Source organism: Mirounga angustirostris, unplaced genomic scaffold, assembly GCF_029215605.1.
Source record: "Mirounga angustirostris isolate CCGP_5_RB_7025 unplaced genomic scaffold, mMirAng1.0.hap1 SCAF_10, whole genome shotgun sequence".
Taxonomy (NCBI): Eukaryota; Metazoa; Chordata; class Mammalia; order Carnivora; family Phocidae; genus Mirounga; species Mirounga angustirostris.
In genome coordinates, this window is record NW_026991718.1 from 52,860,955 (window position 1) to 52,880,725 (window position 19,771).

General features: G+C 44.3%; 1 protein-coding gene across 2 annotated transcripts in view; it reads right to left on the bottom strand.

Moving 5' to 3' along the window:
- Positions 1–19,771, bottom strand: part of ARHGAP25 (Rho GTPase activating protein 25) — a 46,458-nt gene continuing 26,687 nt past the window's right edge. For both annotated transcript variants that reach the window (XM_045884865.3, XM_054509839.2), the window contains 7 exons: positions 18,621–18,828; positions 13,314–13,446; positions 9,913–9,986; positions 8,334–8,455; positions 7,322–7,518; positions 4,001–4,533; positions 1–977 (listed from right to left, as the gene is read on the bottom strand). In XM_045884865.3, coding sequence (XP_045740821.3) covers positions 770–977; positions 4,001–4,533; positions 7,322–7,518; positions 8,334–8,455; positions 9,913–9,986; positions 13,314–13,446; positions 18,621–18,828 — 1,475 coding nt within the window. In that variant the 3' untranslated portion in view covers positions 1–769. The remainder of the gene's footprint in view (positions 978–4,000; positions 4,534–7,321; positions 7,519–8,333; positions 8,456–9,912; positions 9,987–13,313; positions 13,447–18,620; positions 18,829–19,771) is intronic.

Sequence of the window (19,771 nt, forward strand, 5' to 3'; positions counted from 1 at the left end):
TTTCTTTCTTTTCTTTCTTTCTTTCTTTCTTTCTTTCTTTCTTTCTTTCTTTCTTTCTTTCTTTCTCTTTCTTTTCTTTCTTTTTCTTTCTTTCTTTCTGCTTTATTTGTATATGCCTTTCTTATCAATTTTGCCTTCATAAATACAAAGTTTGTTGCTTGTTTTGTCTTAGTCTAATAATAATTTTGAGTTTCCAGCCCCTAGAGAGTGTGCATCATGGAAGGGGGGTACAGAATGGGGCTCTGGTCAGCAGGTGCAGCCCCCCCAAAACACAGCTCACCACAGATGAGTACAAGAAAGCTAAGTATCATTTTCTGCCCCTGTGTCTCAAGGACACCATGAGGCCATCTGACTAGATGAATTGTTCCACAAAGAAAAAAAAAAAAAGAAGAACTAATGCCTCGGTCCAGCCTTGGTGGGGGCCAGCCCCTATTGCCAGGGTCCTAGAATGTGGCCTGTTCCAAATGTCTCCATTGGACTTAGTCACCCAGCCATGGAAGGTTCCATTTCCCTCGGCCTGAGACCATGGTGGAATAATGCAATCCTTTTGAATACAGCCACAGGGGTCATAAATGTCCCCACATGTCCCTGCTCACCCTCATCTTCCTGCAAATTCCATCCATTTATTTTACTGGGAAACGTGATGTTTCCCCCTAAATGTCTTCTCCCTCCTAGGGAGTAATTTTGCTTCTCAGTCATCAGGTAGCACCGAGAAAGGGAATGTGTTATTGGGCCTCCGTGCGCTGTCTTTATGGTATGCTTGGAACGCTCAAGCATCAGCTTTGGGCTCTTTCATCGATTTGACAAATTCTTTGACTTCTTCTTCCAAGGCCTTGTTCCTCCTCTCAACATCCTCCCGGGAGCGCTCCACATTGCGGAGGCTGATTTCCAAGGCTGCAAATTTCTTCTTCTCCTTCTCCAGTTCTTCATTGAGCCTCACCACCTTGGCCCAGACATCATAATTTTCCTTCTCAAGGCTACAAGGAAGGAAATAACAGAATGAAAGAACAGGGTGTGACCTCTAGACTCTCCCTTCACCCTTGCTCACACACTCTGTCCACTTTCCTTTCTACATCACAAGTCCTATATCCAACTTCCACCCCCCCCCACATGCCCCCCACATGCAGACTTCCCAGTAAACCTGAAATCCCAGGGCATGTCTGAGCCCCTCTTTTGTCATTTAACATGATCTTATAACATCTTCTGTGTTGTTGTTTTTCATGTTGTTCTATGTTTTTTATCTTCCATCAGATAAAGTATTTGAAAGAAGGAACCACCTCCTATCTATCTATCTATCTATCTATCTATCTATCTATCTATCTATCTATCATCTATCTATCTATATTTTCACCTCCACAGCACCTTGCTCATGTCATGCTCAACAGAAATGTTGATTGACTGCTGCAGCCCCATATCCAGATTCCCAAGACCTTTGCACTCATGAGTTCCTGCCCATCCTGCTTCCAGGGAGAGTACCAGTGCCTTCTCTTATTAAGACCCTCTAGGGGTGGAGATTTGGAGAAGTTTGAACTGCCCTTTGGGAGCAGGGGCCCTGGCAGCCCCACCCTCACTTCCAATCTGCTCCAAGTGAAGAATCTCTTGGGGGGTGCCTGGGTGGCTCAGTTGATTAAGTGTCTCCCTTCAGCTCAGGTCATGATCCCAGGGTCCTGGGATCGAGCCCTGCATCAGGCTCCCTGCTCAGTGGGGAGTCTACTCCTCCCTCTCCCACTCCCCCTGCTTGTGTTCCCTCTCTCACTGTGTCTCTCTCTGTCAAATAAATAAATAAAATCTTTTAAAAAAAAATCTGTTGGGTTTCTGAATTCCCAGAAGTTTCCCTGTTACTGGCCCAAATCTTAGTCTAGTCCCAGGTGCTCCCTGCTCTGCCAGATTGTGCTGAATTAACTCCTAGGAATGAGAGTACAATGCCATTTTTAAGCCTAAAGAGGAAATTTCAGGACTGTGGGGAGATTGTGTGATTGGAAATTTGCTTCAGAATTTCATTCTGTGAGGTGCTGCCTCCCTGCCCAGCACCCCCCTCCCCCAAAATGGCCTTTTTTTTTTAGAAACTTGAGCTCCCATTTGAGCCCAGCCTAGCTTCTGTCTTCAGGGGCTTTGGACCATTCTCCAGGTATCAGCCCCTCTTTGGAACCTTGCCTCTCCCTTCCTATAGCTAAATTAGTCTCATTCCTTCTGGCCCTGTCATTACAAATCCAGTTCTTCTCCAAGTTTACTCTTGCTTCCATCTTGCTTTAGGAGAAGTCCCAACTGAGAGACTACAGCTCAATTCAGACGACTGATTCCGGTGAGAGATAGAATCTGGGTGGGCTCAGGAGTGTGACTGACCCAGGTTCAAATCTCAGCCCTACTGATGTTTGTGTGCCTCCTGAGGAATCTTTTTATACTTCCCGAGCCCCCATTTCTTCTGTAAAATGGGGATATTATCTATGTTACAGCATTGCTGTGGGGGATTACATGAAAAGGTATGTCTGAAACATGAAGCTCAGAGCAGGAGCTATGGACTGTTAATTCTTCTCTCACTGTTGAGGACGGAGGACCCCTTTGATGGGTGAATTCAGAGGACTTGGTTCCATTCAGGAGGAATGGCCCCTCCATGGCAGCTGGATCTTTCTCTACCCTGTCAATGATATTCACATGAGAGTACAGTGGGAAACTTCTCTGGGGCTGCTTCCGTTACAGACAAGATGGCACATGAATGTTGCAGTCCTACAAATGATTGATTTCAGGTTCTTAGACAAAGGATCTACATTTTGCTTTTAGACGGGCAGCCCTCTACATAGGAAACAAAGAACGAGGGCTCACAAAAGTCTTCCTTTCATGTACCTGAGTCTTAATGGACTGAAAAAGTACCCATAATTTGAAAACCCCACTAGTTCACATTTTACGTCATTACTGATATAGTTCATATGGGCTAAGCTGGATTGAGCTTTACACTCATGAAGTCAGTAGTGTGAAAAAGATTTCAAGAAAATAGTTTACCTACCCAAGAGAGCACATTGTGTCCAAGCACCTTAGGGATGTGCATGAAAATTGTGGCAATAGCCTCCGTATTGGCCTTCCCTTAACCCTCCCCCCCCCACCCCAGGGGGCCTGTGCTCAGTAGGAAGCCAGTGATTCGGTGAAGTTTTAGTCAAGTAGATCTGGCTAGAAGCTCTGTCTCACACAGGCTTTAAGGTGGCTGGCACGTCCTCCTGCCGTCATCTGCCTTCTCTCCTATCAGCTATTCCCCGCTGCTCCAGCTCACCACCACTCTTCCTGTGCATGAACATACCAGACCTGCACCTTCACTTCTCCCTACCTGGCCTGCTCTTCCCCCATAGGTGGGCCTGACTTATTCCCTCTTCTCTTCAGGCCCTTGCTTTAATGCCACCATCTCAGTGAAGCCTTTCTGACCACCCTATTTAACATAGGAACCCCCTTCCTGGACCCCCCCAACCTCCTGCCCTGCTTTATCTTCCCCGTAGCATGCTCCGCCATCTGACATAGCATATATTTTAATTACTTATACATATTGTCTGTCTGTTCCCGATAGAAGGAAAGCTTTATAAGCACAAGGACTTCTGTCTGTTTTGTTCAGTGCTATTCCCCAACAGCTGGGATGGTGTGTGGCACACAGGAGGTGCTCAATAAATATTTTCAGAAGGGATGAATCACATTAATATGAAAAAAAAGTCAAGTTCCTCTTAATTTTTAGAGCATGTCAATCCTTAAAGAACCACTATTTGGAAATAGTTGTTTAAACTGCATAAGTTACATACTTCGCTTTCCATGAATTTAACCTAAAACTTAAGAGTTTTCACTAATGTAGTCATCTCATCATTCCCTTTACCCCTTTCTTCAATTAAGCCCAACTGCTATAGATTGCTGTATTCTCTAAACTCAAGGTTTCTAATATCACTTCGTTGGCACAGGAGAACAATCCCTGTTGCTTCTGAAAATGGAAGCCGAGTGACTGCCCGAGGCCCCTCTGCAGGTGACTTACTTTTTAATCTGTTCCTCATACGTTTGCTTCTGTGTCTCTATTTCCTTTCGCAGCTCCTGGACCACCCTCTGCAAGGATTCAAGTTCCTCTTCTCCAGAGTTCTTTTTCCCATGCCCGGTTTCAGAGTTAGGGCTGGCAAGAGTTTCTCTCTTGGAGTCACAGGCGTGGGAAGAGACAGTAGCTGCCTCCTCCCCGGGGGCCCTGGGCGGGGCAGGGACATTATCGTAGGTGGAAGTCCGCTGGGAGTCGGGACAGTGGGGCACACCTTGAGACATCGTTCTCCTGTGCCCTTCCTCGGCCTTTACCTCCGAAGAAGGTGACCAGAACTCATTTTTAAAGATCTCCACTTTGCTGCTGTTGGCACCTTGAAACACTGACGTCAAGAAGCATTTCCGATTAGGGAGTGTCTGAGTCCTTTTTCGTGACTGCAGCTTCCAATCACCTAGCTTTTCCCTGGGGGCTTTACTGTTCTCTTCTAAACATTCATCACTCGGCTGTTGTCCAGTGGGGCTGGTTGTGTCTGAGTCGCTGGTCTAGAAAGAAATGGCCATGGATGTCACATGGGTTTTTCCCGTGTGTCAGGTCCCCAGGATAAGGATTAGCAACTTGAAAGAAAGTATCTCCTGGCTGCACACCCATGAAACTCTTAATTAGAAGACCTTAATTCATCACATTATTGATTATCTGTGTGGTGTTTTTCCACAAGGCTATTGCACTGAAAAGGAACTAACTCATGCTCTAAAAATTAATTGTGTATTAGTTGTAAGAGAGTCTTAAACTAGGATTCTTTCATAGCTTTAGGATGAGGAGGCCTTTCTAACTAGAAGTCAAAATCCAAAAGCCATAAAATACAAGTCTGATAAATTCAATCTACATGGGTTTCCATGACCCCCCCCAAATTAAAAAGAACAAAAATAAAACAAAGATATCACCATATATAAAATCAAAAAAGAAATGACAAACTAGCAAAAATATTTGCAATACATATCACAGACAACAAGCTACTCATATATAAAGTTCATACAAATTGAGAAGAAAAAGACCAACAAAAATATGGATAAAGGACAGGATCAGACAGTCCACAGAGGAAAAGAAAAATGCAAAAAGCCCTTATGCATAAGAAAAGATGTTTAGCTTCTCTCATTATTAAAGAAACCCAAATCAAAATTAAAATTACTGAAATATCAGGGCACCTGGGTAGCTCAGTCGTTTAAGTGTCTGACTCTTGATTTTGGCTCAGGTCATGATCTCAGGGTCGTGAGATCAAGCCCTGCCTTGGGCTCCATGCTCAGCTTAAGATTCTCTCTCCCTCTCCCTCTGTCCCCACACCCCCTCTCACATACACACTCATGTGCTCTCTCTCTCTCTAAAAAAAAAAAAAAAAATTAGTGAAATATCAGTTTTCACCTATCAGATAAGACACTTCCCCAAATTTGAAAACACATTTTGCTAGTGAAACTGTAAGGAAACAGGCTCTTTCGTGCATTGCTGGTGGAAGTACAAAATGGCACAACCTCTATTTGACAATTTTAGTAAAAATTACACACAAATCTACTTACCCTCTGATTCAGTAATCCCAATTCTGGGAATTTATCCCAGAAATACATCTACCCAAGTATAAAATGAAGCATGGTCAAGGTTATTCATTGCAGCCTTGTTTGTTGTACAAAGGAATGAAAATAATCCGGTCATCTGAGGGACCTGTCCACGTATTGACATAAAAAGGTCTCCAGGATATACTCTTAAGCGGAAAAATGGAAGATAAAGAGTAGCATGCGTGTGCATGCTTGTGTGTGTGTATGTGTGTGTGAAGAGAGAGCAAGAGAATATGTTATATTTGCATAAAAAAGAAGTAAATAATTTACATTCATATCTATTTATATTTGCATAAAGGAATAATGGAAGAATAAGTATGAAACTAATAAAGGCGGGGAAGGATGGCGTGAATGGAGATAGCAGAGGGAGCAGGATTTCTCAATGTATATCTTTTTCTCATTTTAATTTTTTTTTGAACCGTGTATATATATTTTTAAATTAAATTAAAAAGAAAAAAAGAGAAGAAAAAGAATGAGTCCTAAAATCAGAAAATCAAGGCTCAGGCTCTCCTTCTAATCGCTCTAGCTAATCACTTGCTTCCACAACTCCACTGGAGTCAGAAGCACCGGGTCTCAAAGTGAGAACTAGAACTAAATTCCATTCTGTAACATTCTAGTGCTGCCACCTTGGGCCAGCTGGTCAACTTCCCTGAGACTCTGCTCCTGAAAGATAAGATGTGGATGACAAAGTCTGCCCTACATAGTTATGGTGAGGACCCCAGAAGTGACCTACTTAAGTTTCCCAGAATAGTGCCTACCCATAGCTGCCTACACTGTTACAATAAATAACAGAAACCTGTCGAATAAGCCTAACAATGTCTACTCCCAAGGACCACCAATAGGATTTCATTACATGAAGTATAAGCATTTCTAAATATTAATTTAATTTGAGAGTGTTGGCAAAATGCATCATGTACAGACATCACCTAAGAAGAATCATAACCACTACCACTACCTACCTTTTTTTCAATACTTTCTTAATTATCCTCAGGATTAATAGTACTATAGACAACTTACATTACTGGGTCAACCAGAAACTTTAAATTCATCTCTTGGTCACACATAAAGAATCAAGCTGCTACACAAAGTTCATGTTTTTTTTTAAATATTTGTCTCTATAAATATATAAAAATATTTGAGCTTTGTAAATTATTGGCCTCAACTAGTCTACATTTCAGAGGTTGCAGAGTTTTTTGACATTGTGAACGTGAGCCCCAACCCTTCAGTACAAATGAGGAGGGTGACATTGCTGAGACAGCTTATCAGGGAATGAGAAATATTACATGAACACATCACATACTCTGAGAAAGAAATCACGTTTCATGGGTCAGCAGGAAACCAGTTCTCTCTGGACTTTCACCCGGAATTTTCAACAACTCTCGCTAAAACACTTACAATGTGATATATAATTTCCCCTACTGAACTTTCCTGGACTGTGTTTGGCAAGGCTTCCCTTTTAGAGTGGGCTTTAGTGAGGACTCCCACTGCTCAGTCATTAGGAGACTGGCATACGTGTCACTAACCCCACCTCCAGGATGCCAACAGACACTAGATTTAGAAAGAGGCCAGGCTTTCAAGATGCATTCAAATGGGTCGTACCATCTATGCCCACTGTCATGGCATCATCTAAAACTCCTCAAACTGCCACCCTAGACCAGCTTTTACATGGAATGACTTGGACTAAAGGAAGAGTCAGATGGAAGGAAGAAGGTTCTCTGCATCTTACCATGTTACTGAAGCTATCTGTCCTAGAAATTGGAGGGTCTTCAGTGGCATCCCAGCCCACAGAGCTTCGAGCTACTGGAGGTTTCTTAGGGTCATTTTTCTGAGCAGGGGGTGAAAGGGGGGCATCCTTGGACTTGGGGAAGAGAACTTCATGGTCTCTGATCATCATGGTCATCACTCTTTGGATTTGAGGAGTCCCTGAAAGAAGAAAGAGATCTGTAAAGCTGGACCATGGCAGGAGGCAGGCAGTCCTCAGGGTCTCCACCCGTGGGATGTCTCTAAACTTGGCTCTAAAACCACAGGGCCCAAAAGACCTCATTTTGCTCCTCATGGGACCCTTCTAAGGGTAGGAGATTGTGGTGAAAGAGAAGGGATAGGAGAAGGATATGGGAGTGGGGTGAAGGAGGGTTATTTTCAGCCTATACGGTACTGTGGGTCAGTCTTTGATCAGAAAATGAGCAATATAATAGTAGAGAAAATGAAGACATCTTTCCCCCCTGATGTGGTCCTCGATATGTCATCTGATCTCTTATTGCACGCACAGCAAATACGTGACAGCCATACTGCCTTCCCAAATCCACGGCAGACATCAGTACTCTATGCCAGGACTTTTGCTCACTGAACCAAGACACAGCCACAGAAGCCTTTTCGACACAACTTTACCAGTAGCCTTTTTTTGTGAATTGTCTTATAAAATCAAACTTGCTTTCTCTATTTTCTTGCAAACTTGCTTTCTCTGGCTAAGGGTATTTAAAAGTCATAAAAGACAAAGAAATACTGTTTTTTTTGCTAGCCTATTATACTGTGTGACCACTGGGTCAATTTTTAACCTCTCTGCTCTGCTGTGATCTGGAAAATGGACATAATTTCTGCCCTGCTCCTTTCACAGGGCTATTTCACAGTTGGGGCAAGGTAATCAACTGAAAATGCTTGGCAAATTGCAGCGCACTTTGGTAGCTAGGTAACTGTTGTCACTTCTTCTGCACGTGCCTTCCCCACAGGATCAGCTGTACCTCTCATGATCACAGCAGGGTCTTCGACCTTCGACCTGATGAGATTCACACCAATCACGGTAGCCAGGTTATCCACACTCATCTTGTTAACACCACAGTTGAGCTGGATTTCATGTAGGAACCTGTGGGCAACCAGGAAATCCCATAGTAGGAAATAGGAAGTTGCCAGAAGGAAGCACTTCCAGGTACCACTGAGATCTCAGAGATGGATCCCATCTCCAACTTTCTAGTCTCAGAAATGGAACCAGTGTGCTCAGCCCACATGAGTTTAACTTCACCCTGAAAGATTCAAGATCAAGGAGGAAGAGAAACCAGAAGGGATCTGCCCAGCTGCTAGGGGTGGTGTGGGGGCTCGGGGTGGGGCGCCCCAACAGCAGGAGGTAGGATTTGGTTCAGGGAGCTAAGAGGACACTAGAAGGACTCAAATGGGTATGTGACTACCCCTCATTCTGACTTTATAGGCTTATCTCTCAGGCACTCGGCACTCATCCCACCCAAGTTTCCAGAGATGGAAACTTTATCTTGAGGAGATGTCACAGAGGGGAATCCACAATGCCTCTTTGCTCTCATCCTCCGATTACAGCACCAAGCATCTCAAATTCTCAGTGGGTGCTCAACAACTAGCAATGAATTTTTACTATAATTACACGCATTGGAGGCATGAAGCTCTCAGCTTCCTTATTAAAAAAAAAAAAATTGGCAAAGGAATTTCTAAATACCTTCTCCAAAAACCACTTTTAAATGGATAGGTTGAAGCAACTTAAAATTCCAAATACATAGAAATTATCAAATAAATGGTGGTGTTTTCAAATGAGGAAACATTATGGAATATTACAGAGTCATCTATAATCCTATTTTATGACATAGGGAAATGCTCACAATATCATATTAAGCCAAAACCAGGATACAAATATATACAAAAAAATTGTTCCCCAATATTTATATTGATGTATGTAAAGATCTTTCATAGAAAGAAAAACATCCCAAAGGAAACATCCCCAAGCAGTAATAGTGATTTTTGCTGAGTGAGGACATTGTATATTATTTTTATTTCTTATTTATAGGATGTTGTATTTTCCTGGTTTCCAAATCAAGCATGTATCACTTTTATAACCTGGATACTACCACAATTTATTTTTTAAAAAGAAGATAAATTTCAGCTCTGTCTGGCATGGAGATCCAGGCTCCCAGCTCAGACAGACTTGGGTCAATCTACATGCTATGTGTTGCCATGAATGTCTCCAGGGCACAAAGTTATGGCCCCAGAGTCAGGAAGATGGGAGATAATTCTAGAAACATTATAAGGATTCTGGGTGCTACTGCATGTCCCAGGACTCCGGGCAGCACAGAGGCAGGCCTGAAGGAGGAAGCATGTTCACTTTGCATGCCAATCATGTGACTCTGAGTGGATCCTTTAAATCATCTTGTGGATAAAGGGAACCTCTTCAGTGCTGCGTGAATACAGCTGACCTTCCCAAGGTCTGGACCAGAAGCTCTGAGTTCACAGAGACACTCTTTTCTACTCTAACTGGGGGCTTCTTTCTGATACGGCTGGGAACTGATGCTGGGGGACTCTTACCTGCATATGTAGCTCAGGAGGTTATAGTTGTCTCGAGGAAGGATGGACAGCTGCTTCACCAACTCCTGCTGAGCCTGGGAAGAGATTTTAACACCGTAAACATCCCTTGCTGGCAATGAGACTCTGGAACAGGAGGAACATAATTGGTGGATCTGTGCAGAAGCAGCACGGGCAGTCACTCCTGTTCCCACGGTTTTTGTAATTTTTTAAAAAGCTTTTTACTTTGCAATAATTATAAATTCACAGGAAGCTGCAAAAAAATAGCATGGAGAGGCTCACGTGTTTTTTTTACAGGACATTTTTTTATCTCTAATCGTACCCTCTTCCCCAACTCAGAGCTATTCTAAGGCAAGGATGATTTGACAATTCATACAATCATTGTTTGCTTAGTGAATGCTTGAGATGTAACACTCCAGTAAAGAACTGGATCATAACCAAATACCCCAAGCCATTTGGTTTTTAAAACCAAATACCCCAAGGGGTGCCTGGGTGGCTCAGTCGTTAAGCGTCTGCCTTTGGCTCAGGTCATGATCCCGGGGTCCTGGGTTCGAGCCCCACATCGGGCTCCCTGCTCAGTGGGAAGCCTACTTCTCCCTCTCCCACTCCCCCTGCTTGTGTTCCCTCTCCCGCTGTGTCTCTGTCAAATAAGTGAATAAAATCTTTAAAAATAAATAAATAAATAGATAAATAAATAAATAATAAAACCGAATACCCCAAAAGAAGAAAAATATCAGTATTGAGAGAAGAAGGAAGCTTCTAAGAAGGGTTTTAAGCAATAAGGCCTTGCTGAGACCTGCTGGGACACAGGACAGGCTGACTAATCCAGGGGGTGGGGGGCAGGTAAAGGTCAGAATGTTCTAGCTCCATGAGACCATCATACAAGGAATGCATGTGCCAGGGAGGGGAAGGACAGAGAGTTTTTCTCAGGTCCTTTCACCTGCAGCTACCTGTAGGGTCTGTGGTGATTGCTGGTAACATCATGATTGTAAAAGCGCATCAGTTTACATGACACGCACAGGCTCCCTCAACCCTGAGCAGGTCCTCCTATGCACCGCATGGCCTGTCAGCCTGCATGCAGTGACTTGGTGCAGACCCTCTGTATCCAGAATGCCCGCTTCATACCGGGATTCCCTCCTCTTCATTTTAACTAGTCAATTCTTCGCAAAGGCTGCTGTAGACTCATGGCTCCCAGCTATTACCCCTGCCACATTTTCACCAACAAGGGAGGCTGTAGTCCCTCTGCCTTGCCCAGATGTGCATTACCATAGGTTAGAAACTCAGGTATGTTGAGATGGAGGCAAGTTGGGAGAAACAGGTCCAAAGTGGGGAAGTTCAGGGGTGGGAGTCTTATTGTCAGATCTGCATCCGTGTACCTCCTTTGCTTTCCCTGGTGCTGGGGGCTGAGAGGTTGCCTGAAACACTGGTCTTTTCAGACAACTTTTAAACCTCATTCCATAAAGTGTTATTACGTTCACAAAGGTGAGCTGATATGCTTATATTAATTAAGACTTGTTGGGACGCCTGGGTGGCTCAGTTGGTTAAGCGACTGCCTTCGGCTCAGGTCATGATCCTGGAGTCCCGGGACCGAGTCCTGCATCGGGCTCCCTGCTCAGCGGGGAGTCTGCTTCTCCCTCTGACCCTCCCCTCTCTCATGTGCACTCTCTCTCACTCATTCTCTCTCTCTCAAATAAATAAAATCTTTAAAAAAAAAAAAAAAGACTTGTCATGTCCTCGTCTCAACCTCCACAAAAAAATTCATAAATCCTGCCCCAAATCATGCACTCAGCTACTAAGTTTAAAGTGGCTTGAGGTATTTGATTATAGTCCCATTCTTCATTGGATTATTACAGTCCAAGAAGGCTGTCACCATGATTGGCTTCATTTGCCTTTTGTTGCTGAGGAAGATCTAGATGAGATCATGTAACCTAACTCTTGTGTCAGAAAATAGCTACACTAGCTCCAGCGTGTTAGCGGTATCTGTATCGTCCCTTTCATTTCCTGATGTTGAAATACAAAATCACTGTTTTTCTTGTACCAGGATCCACTTAAATGGTGAGGCTCTTCGCCCTGAGTCAGGAGAGAAGTTCTCACAGCTACGCTTTCTACCAGGTCTGGGGTACTATGGCTCTTTTGTTTAAAAATAATAACTGTAAATATAAAATTATTATTTTCTGGGGGTATACTATGTAATAAATTCTAAAATAGAGAACAAACCTCTCCTTAAACCAATAATTTAAAAATATCACTCACCTACCTCATATCCCTTGTCCTCAAAACAATCCTAAGTATAGCAGATGTTATTATGAAATTTGTCTGTTTGTGCTCTCCAGTACAACAGCTACTTGACATATGTGACTACTTAAATAAGAAAATAAAATGAAATTAGGAATTTGGTTCTTTAGCTGAACTAGCCACATTTCAAGCGCCCAGTAACCATGTGTGGTTAGTGGTTATCATATTGATCAACACAACTATATACCAGTTCTGCCATTATAGAATGTTGTGTTGGTCTAAGTAAGTAAACTCTTGTAGAAAATGCTTAATTTGCCTAAAGGCAAAATCAAAGTTAAATCCAGGTCTTCACTGTAGGCTTTTCCGTGCACCATGTTTCCAAAGAGAGCTTTAACACAGTAGTGCTAAGAACTAAACCACCCCCCAAAGTGGGGAGTTAGACCCCATTGCAGTATAACATAAACGTATTCCTCGGGCATTTGGTTTTGCAAATCCTGGGTTAAAAACCATGAAGGTTTTATTGTTGCTAGATGGGTTTTCCTGCTTTCTTCTGTTGGTTGCTTTGTTTAATTAACATGACTCCAGCGTGGTGACTGTTGACTGTAAGAACTTTCAGGAAACAATTTATATAAGATCACAAATCCTGCAGGCGAACGTGTGCGCTCTAACAAGCATGCTGTCGCAGCTGACCACAAACCCACAAGCAGCTGCAGCTGAAAAGGAACAAAGAAATCTCCTTGTCTTTCCTTTCTCTGGCACATGCATTCCTTGAATGCCCATGCCTGACACACATTCACCGTGGAACTAGAACATTCTCACCTCTCACCTGACCTCCAGGTTGGTCAACCTGTCCTCCTGTCCCATGAGGGTCTCAGCAAGGCCATATTGCTTGATACCCTTCTCAGAAGCTTCCTCTTTCTCTTATTAATTTTAAAGTGACTTGGGTATATTCAAGATAGTCAATTCTGCATTGGATTGTCACATCCCAGCAAGGCTGTCACTATGATTGGCTTCGATGGCCTTTTATTGCTGACAAAGTTGCAGTTTGACAAAGTATCTCACTCAAAGGTATGGGTCCCCTGACCCGCTGTAGTTTGCCCACCAGAATAGTGTTCAATAACCATCACCTTCTTCCAAAACAGGATGACTAACTCAAATGAGATACAAACCTTTGCCTCATCTGCATTCATGAGCTGCCCGCAGAGCAGGAACCCCTCATACTGGTTCCAGGGAACCACAGGCTCCGGGAGGTCTCGGAGATAGAGCTTTAACAGGGAGGCCACTGTGTGCACGTCTGTCTCTCTGCAAAAAAATAAGCAATGTTCTTTGAAAGTGAAACTCCAGAACACTCCTCCCCTCCCCCCTGGTGATCCACTGAATAGAATCCCAGGTTCCCAAAGGGAGTTTTGCGAAGGAGTAGAGTCTGATAAAGATGTATCCAAACACACCATCTTTGCTAATCTTCTAGAATAATGACCCCCAACACTTCTTCATCTCTTCCACCAACTACCTCAAAGGTAAGTTCAAGGTCTACCTTTTCATTAATCCTATTAAATTATTTTTGTCTTCATCTCTTTCTTTTTTATCCAAGTCACTTAGTGCCTCACAATTTTGCATTTTCTACTTAGTCTCTAATTTTTCATGTGATAACTCATTTATACCCATGGCCCATGATCTCTTTAAACCCTCAGAGAGCTTAAAACATTTCTGGGATTCATTCACGTATTTGCATAATCATGCATTCAATCGGTAAGCATTGAGAGAACCTACTAGGGGCAAGATATTCTGTCAAGCACTGCGATTTCAGCAGTGAACCTGAGGGATACACAGGACACCTGGCCTCACTGAGCCCCGGAGCTGTGCACACCCACAGGTTACCAAGTCATTACAATATTGTGAGGTTAGTACCATGACAAGAAAGCCCAGGACCTGGGACTGTATGGAAGTATGAAAAAGAGGGACATCCAGTGCAGAGTCATAGGGGACAAGATCTGAAGAGTGGCAAGGAGTTACAGCATGGGGAGGGAGCACAGGTATTAGCCTGGAGGGTGGGAAGCAGAGGCCCTGCAGAAGACAGAGACGGCATGCAGATGACTGCCCGGTCACCTAAGAAGGTGGCTCGTGTTTTTCAGTTCAGCTTCTCCAGCTTACAGCAGGAGTAGGCAAACCATGGCCCAGGAGTCAAATCTGGCCCAATGCCTGTATTTGTACAGCCTCTGAGCTAACTTTATGTTTTTAAATGGGTAGGAACAAAACTCAAAAGTAGCCTATTTCATGCCCTGGGAAATATGAAATTTGAATTTCAGCACCCACACAGTGTTACAGGAATATAGTCTTGCTCATTTGTTCTTGCATTGTCTTTGGCTGATTTTGTGCTATATTTTGTGCTAAGACCAGAGCTGAGTAGCTGCAGCAGAAACCATCTGGGCCTGCAAAGCCTCAAAATTTCACATGTGGCCTTTCATCAAAGTCTGCTGACCCCTGGTTATAGAGCTATGGCATTTATCCTGCAGCACTATAAGAGAAAACGAGTCTGAATCTACCATATGCTTGAAGTTCATTAGTGAAGAAATTATTTACTTCAATTTTATTTACTTCATATAAAAAAAAAAAAGAGTATTCTTAAGCAAATGTCCAGGTAGTTATTTTGAAAAGCTATGATGTGGTAAGAGGTTCAGACCATGTGAGTGTCTCCTCGGTTTCAGGGATGGGGAATATAGAATTGGCTGGTAGAAGAGCCTCCTGGAGAAGGGACAGCAGGGGTCAGTTTGGGAAGAGGGAGGAGGAGGGAGGCATTGGAGGCATCAGGACTTGACTGTAAAGCTCTGTCTTGATGTCCCGAGTAAGTTTTTTTGTTTGTTTTTGATAGCCAATGTGTTCGGAGCTGTCTCCTGCAAAGACCCCCCCCCCCCCCCCCCGCAGCCTGTGAGCACTCAGCCTCAAAATGAGAATGCAAACTGGCATAGAGTCCTGACTATGCTGCATTGCTGCCTCAGGAAATTAGGGCTGGGAACCATTCACTTAAGGTGGGCATTCTGGAAAAGTCTTGCCTGCTGGGTCACTGCCTAAAAATATTCCTGGGCAAAGACCTCTTGTCAAAATACGTGAGGAGTTCCCAAGAAAATGGCAGAATGACAACCTGCTGACCCACATTCTCCTAAAGTCCCACAGTGGCTCCTCCTCATGCCCCAGCACTGCAACCCTCTCTATGGTCTTAGTCAGAATCCAGAGCCTCTCCTTCACTCCACATCCAATTATGCTCCCCAAGCCCCTCAATTCTATCCGAATGTCACATGAATCACTCTAAGTCCCGCCCTTCACTGCTCTATTTCAGTAGATAATGGCCTTTTGCCAGGATCCTTCCCCAGCTTCCTATCTGGCCTTCTGCCTCCAGGGTTCCAGTCTCTGATGTACTGTCCCCTGCCTGGCACAGCCCCCAACACACAAAATACATCCAAGCAATGAATGTTGCCAACAACAATTTGAAATAAGAAAGACAGTATCAATGATACATTTAAAAAAACCCCAAAAAAACAGAATCTTTTGAAGATAAATGACAACAAAACGCACAAACTATTAGATAGTTCAATCAGGAGAAACGACAGCAAAAATACCCAACGTTAGAAAAAAGAAAGGGTTATAACCACTGATATAGTGTAGATGCTTCAAAGTTATAACCAAAGAACACACTTATCTATGTAAGTCATCTTGGAACATTTAAAACCAGAGAAAGCTTCCTGATTCATTTTACCAGGGGAAGATAATGCTGCTTGTCCTGGCAAACTCCTCATGCCTGCTTAATGTGTCTGAGCATAAATGTCATTTCTTCTTAGGGGTCTCCCTAAATCCACCAGACTATGTCAAAAGGCTCCTATTCTAGGGCACCTGGGTGGTACCGTCTGTTAAGCATCCCTGTCCTGGTTTTGGCTTAGGTTGTGATCTCAGGGTTGTGGGATCAAGCCCTGGGTTGGGCTCAATGCGGAGTCTGCTTAAGACTCTCTCTTCCTCTGCCCCTCCCCCCCCTAATAAATAAATAACCCTTTTTAAAAAGAGGTACCTGTTTTAAGTTCTCATAGTACCATCTAGTTTTCCATTTTAGCACTTAACGCATGGAAATTATAGAATTATTTCTGTAAATTTTTAGTTTAATGTCTGTGCCCCCATCGTAACACGGCCAAATCAGTTGTCACTGTTACAGTCTAAATTTCCAGCATGATTTTTCCTGAGTTTGCTATTCCTTCAACCCAATGAACCACCTTTAAATGATTTTTTTTTAAGTCAAGAACTAAAGACAAATCAGGAGCCAGGTGACTTCTGAGTTAAACACCTGATCCACCAGAGATTAGCCCAGGCAACACCCAATGGTTCTGCCAATCCTTCCCTGGTAGCCCGGATCTTAAGATGTGGCACATCTGTATGTTTCTCACAGAAATATAGGTATCAGAAGTATATTAGTTTTGTGGCAGATCGTATCCAGCCCAGCAGAAACTCAACAAAGAGATTTGAAAATTTATATGTATATGTTTAATGAGAATCAGATATAGCTGCACTAGAATCTACCAAATAAAAGCTCCTTTGTTTCTCTTCATTCCAGTGAGACAATTTGGGAGATCTCAAACCAACCCTATGACCAACATAGGTCTAGATGAGTACCCACAAGGATTATGTAGCTCTAGAATTGGCCCTGGGAGGACTCTTAAGAGCCCCAGGTAACCCCTCCTATTTCTAGGTGTGCAAACTCTACTTCTTAGGGCGGGGTAGAGAGGTCATGACAAGCTGTGTAACTTTCCTTCTTCCAGCTCCAAATATTTCACAGGAATCAAAGACTATGACTCTACCACCCAGGCTGACTTTATAGGTACATAAAATCAAGCCCAGGGCAAGTATCTGACAAACCCCTGCAATCACCTCTCTTCCTCCTGGCTGGCTCTTCACATCGCTTTAGCAACAACCTGACTGTATCTTTTAATCAACTCAAAGCTAATTAAAAACATAAGAAGAAAACTGAACGCAAAGGTGGTGAGCTTAATTGAACAGGTGCCTGATAACGAAATGCAATTTATAGTGCTGCTGAGAGGTCCATAAATTTGACGCCCATAACCTGCTATAGTTCCAGTAACAACTCCACCCATTGCTTTCCTGTAAAAATACAGCACCCTTGGTAAGTTAACCTACTGCACGCCAACGGCGGCCAAGACAGACATGTGGTGGTCCAAACTCAGGCAGTGGCTGTGAGAATGGAGAGAACAGATGGTATCAGAGATGCTGCAGAGGGAGAATGGGCATTGCTGGTGACTGGGGTGGATGATGGGGAGAGGGAATTCACGGCACTTAGCTGTTCATGATTTTGCCGGGATCAGCCCTGTTCCTAGGTCCTAAATAACCTCTTGGGGAATTTCAACCTTTGGAAACTGGATAGAGTTGAGGCCTGTCTCACCAAATCTTGATTTACGGGCTGCTGATTTAGAAAGAACAATGGCTCTCTCTTGCCAGCAGGACAAGCACACACAGGCAACCAGGGCGAATATTGCACAGTAGGTGGAGAACTTCCAATATCGGGGTGGAGGCTACACTAGGTGACTGTGGCAAAACAGAAAACCTCGGCTGGGTAGCTGGAGGGGGTGGGGTGGGTCGGCGATGGTGAGAAATGTCACTACAGCTGGTCTGCCCCAACCAAACCTGGGCAACCTCCCCAGGGGAGGCATCAGGGGGACAGCTGGTCTGCCCCAACCAAACCTGGGCAACCTCCCCAGGGGAGGCATCGGGGGGACAGCTGGTCTGCCCCAACCAAACCTGGGCACCTCCACAGGGGAGGCATCGGGGGGACAGCTGGTCTGCCCCAACCAAACCTGGGCAACCTCCACAGGGGAGGCATCGGGGGGACAGCTGGTCTGCCCCAACCAAACCTGGGCAAACTCCACAGGGGAGGCATCGGGGGGACAGCTGGTATGCCCCAACCAAACCTGGGCAACCTCCACAGGGGAGGCATTGGAGGGACGCCAGACTGCTGAGACATCAATATGTATGTACTGTCTCCAAAAAGGCTCAGCAGTTCAGAGGTGGATGCTACTGTGGTCTCCCAAACTAACAAGAAGTCCTGGTTCTGGCCATTTCTGGAAAGCTGAGGAAGAACATCGGAGCCCTTGGGCATAGATATGGTACGTTCACTACCACACTGAGTCTGTTCGTACAGCCAGCTCAGCTCCTCCACAGTCCTCATGGGCCCGGCAGTGTGGGCCTCGAGCTAGGTCCGATCTTCCTCCCCTCCTGCCACAGCACTAACCCTAACCCTGCATCAGCAAGGCCCTGCTTCAAGTTCACATCATTCCTCACGTAAGTGACCAGCAAAACAAAAGGCTCTCTTTATGGCAAACCAGGGCCTTGGAAACATCTGTGCGAGTCCTATAGCTCAGCTGGTAGAGAGAGGTTCTCCCACCCAAGTGAGGCAGGGGGAGGGCATGGTGAGGACAGGGTACCTGTCAAAGGAGGGCCTCTCCCCAGCATCAAAAGCATCTCTGAGCTGCTTCACCAGATTGTCCTGCCCAGGCAGTCGGAAGATGCCCTCTTCATTCAGGCCGTGCTGGAGGATGAACTCTGCACACTTCTCCACCAGGATGGGCACCAGGTGGGGGCCAAATTTCTGTTCATAGGCCACAGTCTCATCCAAACGCTGGCCAAACACGGCTGGGAAGAGAAAAACAGGACCTGCTCATCACTCTGACTTCCACTGGATGAACTGATAGGTCAAAGTGCTTTGCCTCTATCTAGATTTGTTTGTGTTGCCTGTAACCCCAAAAGTTTTAGTGCAATGATACTAGACAAAAGGGCGGAGACAAGTCACCCATAATATCTCCTGGGGCTATACCTTTGGGGCGGTCTCTGTCAGTCTTTTTCTCTTGACCCACATTTTTACATATTTAAAATAACAACTCATTTTTACAGAGTACCTGTTGTGGGCTAGAAACTGTGCTAAGCGCTTTGCACACCTGTTCTCATTTCATCTCAGTGGCAACCCCACGAGGTAGTAGAATTGTTATACTCACCTTACTACTAAATACACTGAGCCTTAGAGGCACTAGTGAACTTGCCAAGGTCAGGTGCCAGGCCATGGTAGTCAGAATTCAAGCCCAGGCAGTAAACTTGAGAACGTGCTCTTAACCACAGCAGTGAGCAGGCGGTTTTGAATTCTGCTTGTGTCCTATAGCATCAGAATATAACAGTCTCCCACATGGATATCTCATACTGTATTAAACCATCATGGCATTTTTAATAATTTAGATTGTTTACTATGTTTTACTACTTTTCTTTTTAAGATTTATTTATTTATTAGAGAGCGAGAGCGTGAGCAGGAAGAGGAGCAGAGGGAGAGGGAGAATCCTCAAGCAGATTCCCTGCTGAGGGAGGAGCCCAGCAACCCTCAGCAGGATCCTGCTGAGGTCAGGATCCAGGACCCTGGATCATGACCTGAGCCTAAATCCTGAGTCCGTCGCACAACTAACCAAGCCACCCAGGCGCCCCATATGTTTTACTGTTTTTAAAATTGCCACAGTGAACATGATTATCCACCTAGCAGAGTTCCTGGAATGTATTCGGTGCAATGTATAGTTTCTAATTAATTGCTTAATTA